This window comes from Acanthisitta chloris, unplaced genomic scaffold (genome assembly GCF_000695815.1).
Source record: "Acanthisitta chloris isolate BGI_N310 unplaced genomic scaffold, ASM69581v1 scaffold23793, whole genome shotgun sequence".
Classification (NCBI taxonomy): Eukaryota; Metazoa; Chordata; class Aves; order Passeriformes; family Acanthisittidae; genus Acanthisitta; species Acanthisitta chloris.
In genome coordinates this window covers 1-8,490 of record NW_008665780.1, presented here as the reverse complement: position 1 = coordinate 8,490, position 8,490 = coordinate 1, and the positions used below count along the sequence as shown (strand labels likewise).

Below are 8,490 nucleotides of genomic sequence, written 5' to 3'. Positions count from 1 at the left end.
TCTTTCCCTCTGCTCAGTCATTCTCTCAGACTTCTCAAGAAAACCTAAGCAAAACTTACTATATCCTATGGAATTCCTTCTATGATCACTATTGACAATTCTTAAAAGAAACAATAGAGTAAAACTTTATTCTTCTTCAGAAGTAGATCCTGCAGGAAAACCAATGACAGCAAATAAAAGGATGCCAACTTTCTGATGTGTGCGTGGGAATGAGTTGGATCTGTCTCTGGAGCCTGGAACAGTTTGGAGCATATGCATGACACAGGCTGGTAAGCTACTGGACTCCCAAGGAAAAGTGGTCTCCTGAATTGAGGTCCAACTAAATTTCAGCAGCTGCTGTGCAAGGATTTTTATGATGGGCCCTTTGAGGCATTCTAGTAATTTCTATAATCCTTTAACATTATGTATCCACTTGTAATAGTAGATATGTCACTACAAGAGCAATATAAATACAAACACTGGTGATTTTCCTTTTGCTATTTTTTACGCCATTCTGTGCCTCATACTAATTCTGTCACTATTCATGTCAGCATGAAATCACAAAAAAAATCTAGGTATCTTACTTCACATTTCCTGGTGATATTGCAATACATATATTCAAGCATTTTAAAACTTCAATGTCAGATTCAAATTAGAATATCAAAAGCTTGAACAGACCAGGAATTTTACTTCTTTTGTGTCCATAAGAAAAAGACTTCACAAGGCTGAGGAAAAATACATGTTTTTCAATAGGGATGTTTATCTAGAGATCAAACAAGTAGATAAAGAGAAGCAGTAACTTACTGTCTCTGCACGAAATGGAGTTGTGAACAGGTAAATAAAAAGACCATCACTAATATTTTAGTAAATGGAAACAGGAGAAGGAAACTCCAAAGAGTCTCTATGTAAGGTTAAGCACTGTCTGTTTACTCCCTCTCATATTGTTACTGCACAACACCAAAAAGGTGGTGGCCTTGGGCACCAAGAAAGAAAAAGGAAACTTGGATTAAGAACAGAACAATTGGGGGAAATTATTAAATTAACATTAAGCTTTCTCATTATTCCGCTCCAGACTTCACTGAAATTGAGTAATTGCAGTTCCTCCCTGTGGCATGCATACCTTCAGCCACAGGGATCATGAAAGAGAACAATAGTCTTTGATTGTAAAAACATGATTTATATATTTGGCATTTTCAAAGAATTAATTCCATTACTTCTCGTCTCCCTTTGATGATACTCAGTTTCATTACTAGAAAGAACATGTTATCATTAGAATAAAGTATCCTTCATTTCTAGCACAGTTATCCACAAAAACCTTGAATTCTTGGAGCTCTTGTTTTGTTTGTATACTCTGCAAGCTGGAAAGAGTTTATAACCATGAGACACAAAACAAATAAAACAGATGTGTTGGCTATGCTCAGATTATACTAAATGCCAAAGTACCTTTACAGTCATGCACAGAACTGCCAGCCTGACAAAAAGAAATGAGTTGCTTATTATATAATGGGAGTTAAACCAGCTCCGTATCATTCAACCACGCAGAGGCTTCCACTGATTTTTCAAGCCTTTTTACACCAGTAACATTTTGAAGTAGAACATTCAGGTGCCCCTTGATTATACACAGAATCTGCACAAAGACGGAAACACACCATTTATTTAGAGCCAAAAAGAAACAAAGGAGTTCGCTAGATATTTATAATCCGTCAATATTTCACTATTTTATAAGTTGCCAGCCTTCTGAGCAACAACTACAGTCAGAGGCTGCACTGACACCCAGCTGAAGATCTGCCACCTTACTATTTTTGCCGCTCTTTACTAAACTGTCACTAAAAGCTAAAAGCTTGCTCCTAGTTCAACACATGCAAACACAAAGATGCCAGTGAACTTCCGTAGGAGAGAATGTGCCTCACTGTGCTCTTGAACAACAACTCTGCTTTAGGTTTAGAGTTTTTCTAGTGAGCAGAAAGGCTTGTGAAGCAGTCATAAAGAACAGTTTGCTAAAAATCTGTCAATTTGCTGAGGCTTCCTGTTACATCTGTGAAAAGCACCTATAAGGCTACTCGTACAGCAGACATTGCTTTTATGTAACAAAACTAGAGGGGTCCATTTTGGAGGAGCTGTGTGCATATATGACATGTTCACACTGAACATGGAGCTTGACAGTGCTGGCCCCTAAAAATAGCACCTGGTTATCCTTGTTCTCATCAGCAATCACAACCCTGCCTCTACTCCATCATTCCGCGCATCTGGCAGCCCTCTCTCCCTCCTCCAGAAGGGACAGGAACGGTGGTACCCTGAGGTACCTTGCTTTAATAGAGGTGAGGAAGATAACGAAGATGTTTGCATCTGCTGCAAGCACACATTTTAAACAATATCCTTGCCCCTCAGCAGGCAGTTATCATGTTGTTTTGGCAGCAGGAAGGAATCTGTGGTTTTTCTTGCATGTTGCTCTTCTTTATTTAAACTACCAGAAATAAAGCAAAAATGACAGAATGCTCTGTCTATAAATAATCATTCCGGTGTACAGTTATATTAGGAGGTAACTCAGATGGCATGATAACGCCTAACAGGCTAATCTTAGACCTGTAATGCCATAAGATGAAAATAACTTGGCTAAGAATAACTGACCCAGAGGAGTCAGCCTGTTAAAGAGATCCACAGAACAGGGCATTTTAGATTTTCATGTGTTTAATAATAATATCTGCCAATTAGTTTCTCTAAAATATTTTGGATTGTAACACGTAAAAAAACCCACTCCCACCAGTAGTTGGGAGAGGTTAAAATGCAATGATACCTGAAACTTTCCCCATCATCTACGCCAAAACCTGAAATGAATGTACAGATATATGTATTTTTCAAGCTATCTATCTATTCTGCTTTCTCACAGCTTTTGCTTTCTCTGCAAACACTGCAGAAGAAAGGGACTGGGAAGCTGGTACAGAAACACAGGTCTCGTTAAAGCCCTGGCAGTACAAAGAGCTACAAGCATTCCTTATATCTAGTGCAAACCTTAATGAACTAAATGGATTCTACACATAGTTTTACAGGAGGGAAGATGCTGGCTGAAACTGTGTGTTTGAGTGCAGTGAAAACCAATAGGTGTTGTAAAGTTGAAGAGCTAAATAAACATCTGAAGTAAAAAGCTCTTTTCCAATAAAGAGATTTAGCTCAACATACTGGAGAGAGAGGAGCTAGAGTGCTAGCGCCAGCACTAGTGAACCTCTGTGCTAAATGCATGGTTTAATGCTATCTGGAAAGTTGCTGAAAGAGGCTTCGAAGTAATGCTCTGCATACTTTTTTATTTACTTTCCAGCTTTTGTAACTTGCTATTCTTATCAATCTTGTATTTTGAAATTTTTATTCCAGGCTTTCCAATATACTTTCCAATACAAAGCAAGACTCTCAGGTAATCACATGGCTTCAGAGGCTGGGACTTGAATTTTAAAAAAAAATAGAAAGAAAGAAAGAAAAGGCAATGTTACAGCATTAGTTGTTCCAGCATTAGACGCATGAAATTGCCAGCACTGGTCTGTACTGAATATCTTCACGATAATGTAAAACAGAAAAAGCAGCTTCATTCCATTTTACCACATTTTTGTGCAACTGAATTCATAACCAATGTCTTGTCCAGCAGATATTGCTGGGCAGAGCCTCTCGTCAAAATCAGTGAGATTTTAACTACGTAAGACCTGCAGGTCTGTATTGCTTGTTTCTTCTTACTGTATTAATAGTTAAGGCTAAGGCCTTACACTTCCCTAAGAATTCATTAAAATACTCCAGCTGCTACTGTGAAGCACTAGGTTTTTTGTACCTAGCCTTTACAATGGGCATTGAAAAAGCTGCTCCGACTGTTATCCAGAACTGCCCTGTACTGAATTTCCACACTCAATTTTTTCATTACCCTGAAGAGAATCACAAAGTAAAAGCTCAGCATATCTATTCTGATTCTCACTGCTCTCTCTGAAGTCTGAGATACCAGAAATGCAACATTTTATATCTGTAAGTTTACATTACCTGATTCAGATATGCAAATACGTCAAGTTTTTTATTACTATCAGAGCAAAACTTTAAATTAACCTGATTTCTGCAATCTATGCACAGGAACAGGTGAGCAGATGAAAGTTTTGTTTGCTCAGGAAAAAAGGGAGAACAAATACCAAAGAATTCTTCCTTGAAGGCAACAGAAATCCATTTGTAAAACAAACCATGCGTATATGTGTCTATACAGACACCTGATAGATACAACACATGAGACAAAATCTGTACACTGGGGTTTACTGAGAGAAGATAGCTCATGAGGACCTGTCAACCCACATACAACATGATGTGTGTAGCATTGACTCTGTCATTTATATTCAAGTGACACAGTTTGTATTTCCTGACTGGTGCACAGAATAACATTCCCTACATTCACTTACTACATTTGTGAAATTGCACGTGTTTTGCAAGCCTGTAGGTAGATGAAGCCAATCAAATTAATTATAACATTCCCTTTAGAACAGTTTTGCTCTATTGATTCCTGAGCCTGACAGGTATCATTTTCCATGTTTCATAGAAGGGTTAGCTGACGTAAGCAGGATTGTGTAACTTGCTCAGGTCACCTGTCAACTCGTTGACAAGCCAAGCTTTAAGCTCACCATCTCCTTGAACTCTTGATTTTTCAACACAACAGCTTTGGGCAGGAAGCAGAGGATGGCTTATCCAAAAAAAGCCAAGGTGGAATTCTGGCAAGCCAGTGCAAGGCTGCACATCAAGATATGGCCAGTGAAGCAAACTCAGCAACCTCACCCTTTGGAAAAACAATACAGTATATTATATCACCAGAAGTTAATGAAAATAACTTCTTTAAAGTTCCACATCTACAGATACCATGGCTGGGTAGGTTCTTTCTTCTTCACACAGCTGCCATCTATTTGAGAAATGTAGCCCTGCACTGGTTATGTATTAACTACATTTTAATGAGTGTACTTGCCATGGGCTGTGCTGCACCAAATGCTTTTTTTCCAGGACTTATAGATTATGTAAGATGAGAGGCCTGCTGAATGCTAGGGTCCACTGCGGCATTGCATACACATGGAAGTTGAGTCTTTTGGGGTAGAATAAAATGGACAGCACGGATAAACAGCAATTGCAGCTTAATAAGAGGCTTTAGACTCCAGATTTCTTTTTTGAATTGTGAAACTAGAATAATTATGGTATCAAATAAGAATACATCAGAAGCATATTCTCAAAGATGCACAGCACTTGCTGCTGCATTTTTGAGCAACAGTACCATATGGGAAAATCTAGTTCAGTCTTCTCAAGATAGCTGAAATTGCTCTCTGCAGTAAGGTGTAGGTGTCTGCAAATTACACAGCTTCTTGAGTCAGTGCCGATCTAGATTGCTCCATTCATAATTAGACTTTTGATTGGTACCTATCCAGATCATCTCATTCATAGTATGACTTACAAGCAGGGATGGAGACAGACAGGCAAAGCAGTAATTGAGGGAATACCAAGAGAACTGTTTCACATGACAGAAGTATTTCCTGCACCTGCTATTGTCAGAAATTCCTTAGACATTTTGCTTTGCAAATACATATCCACTGACCATTGAATCTGTCCTCTTTGGGGATCACCCCAGCCCAGTTTAAAACCAGAGTTGTATAATACATGCATTGTGTATCTGGATACCAGCAAACCTAAAAGTCCATTGGCTGAGTTATTCTTGAAGTCTTTGAAGCAAGCACATCAGAGGCACAGAGTGTAAACATCCATGGATTTTGCTCTTAAAGATGTGCAACTTTTTAACCTGAGTAAAAGTCACATACATGTATATGAAGCTAACTTTTAAGTATGGGCACTGCAATAAGCAAAATACAAATGACTGATTCTAGCTAATGCAAATGCTAGTGCATATTGCCATACCCTGACTATTTCTTTCTTCCCTATATGCAGCAGGGAGACAATACCTGAAAGGTTACCAGGAGTGATCCTGCAACACCCTGAACTTGAGAGAGCTGAAGGTAATCAAGAGAAGCATCAGGCTTTATGGTTTCATCTGACGTGAACTGAACTGCAAACTATGTATAATGTCAACTACTTGCAGTCTAGTTGTGTATTTTAAAGGTGAACAGATACACAGAGGAGCATTTTGTGTGTACAGGCTATATATATATTTAAACATCTTTTACCTGAATAATATTCTTGATTAAGGCTTTGGTTTTTTTAAAAAAAAGTCTAAAAATTCTCTCTATTCTGCTTGGCACTACAGGAGAAATTGTATACGTTATATGGGCCTAATGTACTGTCAGATAAAAAATCAACAGTTACCCGATATTCTTATCTTCAGTGAAGAAAAGCAGAGCTATAAACTTACAGAAAATTACCTGCTTTTGAGTTTCAAATGAAAAAATTGCTACTACTCAAGCAACATTAGTTGGCAGTTACAAGGTAGTATAGCAAGAAAAAAGCCCCAGATTTTCACTTGTATGCAGGTAACTTCCACTTGACACAGTACTAAAAAACCCCAAAACAAACCCCAACAAAAACCCAAACCAAACCAAACCAAACAAACAAAAAAAAACCAGCAGGGAGGGTAAGCAATCAGTCTTATCTCTGACCAATACAAAAGCACTGGACACCTGTTGAGCCGTTCAGGAAAACTAAAGAAAATCAATAAGAAAAAGCAGTAATTCTTGAACAAGAGGTCGACACTGTGTATGGCTTTTTGGAACTGTAACACTTTCAGAGAAACTTTTGCTTTTACCATCTGTCTTTGCTAGAGCTTTGTTGTTCATATTTGCAAACAAGTCTTCACCTGATTTGTGTCCTTGACAAAGGAACTGTAATTGGTGATCAACAATCTAAAACTGTATGTAAGAAATGAACACAAGTAAAGCTTTAGGGTCTTCTTCTATAAAGCAGGAAAACAAACAGGTTTTTTTAAAAAACAAACACAGGTGGGCTCAACAGGTGTATGAAAACAGGCATTACGTGAAGACAGGTATGGTCTACACAAATAATTCATCTTACAAATTGCAGACTGTCAAATTTTGTGAAAAAAGAAAAAGGAAAAAGAAAACAAGAAAAAGGAAAAGGAAAAGAAAGAGAAAAGGAAAAAAAAAGAAAAAAGAAAAGAGGCATAAACTAAGACTGAAGTAAGTGTAAACAATTCACTCTGCATTCTAGATATGGATCCTCTATAAAGCTAACTCTATGAAAAACAAAGTCAGAAACCTAGGCTGAAAAAAGATATAAACCAGGTAACACCATGCTTCAAAAGACAGAGTTGCAGCTGAATAACAGCAAAACAGGAATTCACAGAGTTTAGGACAGAATGGGCAACAGCAACTTGAAATTCTGACTTTTTTTAGCCTGTCCATACTGACATCTTATCTGAATGGCAAGAATTCTTGCAACTTAATTCATCCGCAGTACATTATTTGCAGGTCTCAAACAGGGCTAGCGAAGAAACTAGAAAATACAAGGGTAGCTTCAAATACATGAGGAAATGTGCAGTGTTCTTTCAGATCAGCTTTGCAATATCTTCATTAAATAACACATCCGATTCACACCTCAGTGAGTCATTACATGTAACGACCATTGCCAGGTTCACAAATATTTTTAAAGTAACAAAATAAGCTATACAGTTTAAAGACATTTTAAAGTAACACTGTAATGGAAAGAGAAAGGGTTTAGTATTAACATCCCTTCCTATGCAACCTAGGGAAAAGGAAACTGACAGAAAGAGCAAATTCTGTTTACAATGGACATATGACTAGGATTGCCTATGAGGGGCTGTAAGTGCAGCCTCCTGAGAAGGTCTGCCTGAGGAAGCCTCTGTCTGTGAATAAGTCTGTACCACGAGCCCCATTTTGCAACCACGCAACAAAACAAACACAGAAACCCAAACTAGATTTCTGTTGTGAGCGTTCTGCTCTGCCCAGAAAGCAGCAGACCAGAGGAGACAAACTCCCTGCAAAAGCAGCAGCTGCTATCTAAAATACTACCAGAATGATTTAACAACAACTTAAATAAAGCCCACAAAAACAAAGTCACTTCTTAAAAGGAAAAGTGTTTTCTTGTCATGCTAGGCTGTATTTTCCCAGTCAACCACTGAAGTCTAAGGCACGTAGCTGTCTCTTACCTGAGCTGATCATACTGTGCATTCTTTGCTGAGCCAAAAGCTGTTCACGTCCAGAAACCCCATCTGAGGAAAAACACGATTCACTCTCGTAAATTGTCTGCAGCATATTCCAACTGGTCTGCACTTCAGCTACACAAGAGATTCATCACTGCACTTGCACATGGGCGTTCGGGCACGACCCTCTGCAGTCCTACCTCCTCCACTGAGGGTTGTAAGATAATACGCTTCGGCAATTAGCAGTGTTTAAGCGTTTGCACGAGTATCTATCAGGAGAGGGGAGAGCCCCAGATGCAGCGTGTGCAGCCCCCGCGGCGGGCAGGGAGCCGCGGGGCGCGGGGGGCTCTGCGCTGCCGACTCGGAGCAGTTGCGTTCGGGCAGCCAAC

General features: G+C 38.9%; 1 protein-coding gene across 2 annotated transcripts in view; it reads right to left on the bottom strand.

Moving 5' to 3' along the window:
• Positions 1-8,213, bottom strand: part of HDAC9 (histone deacetylase 9) — a 182,694-nt gene extending 174,481 nt beyond the window's left edge. Inside the window, exon 1 of one of the 2 annotated variants that reach the window (XM_009071884.1) lies at positions 8,108-8,213. In XM_009071884.1, coding sequence (XP_009070132.1) covers positions 8,108-8,213 — 106 coding nt within the window. The remainder of the gene's footprint in view (positions 1-8,107) is intronic. The other variant, XM_009071888.1, reaches the window with a different exon arrangement.
• Positions 8,214-8,490: the final 277 nt, after the last annotated feature.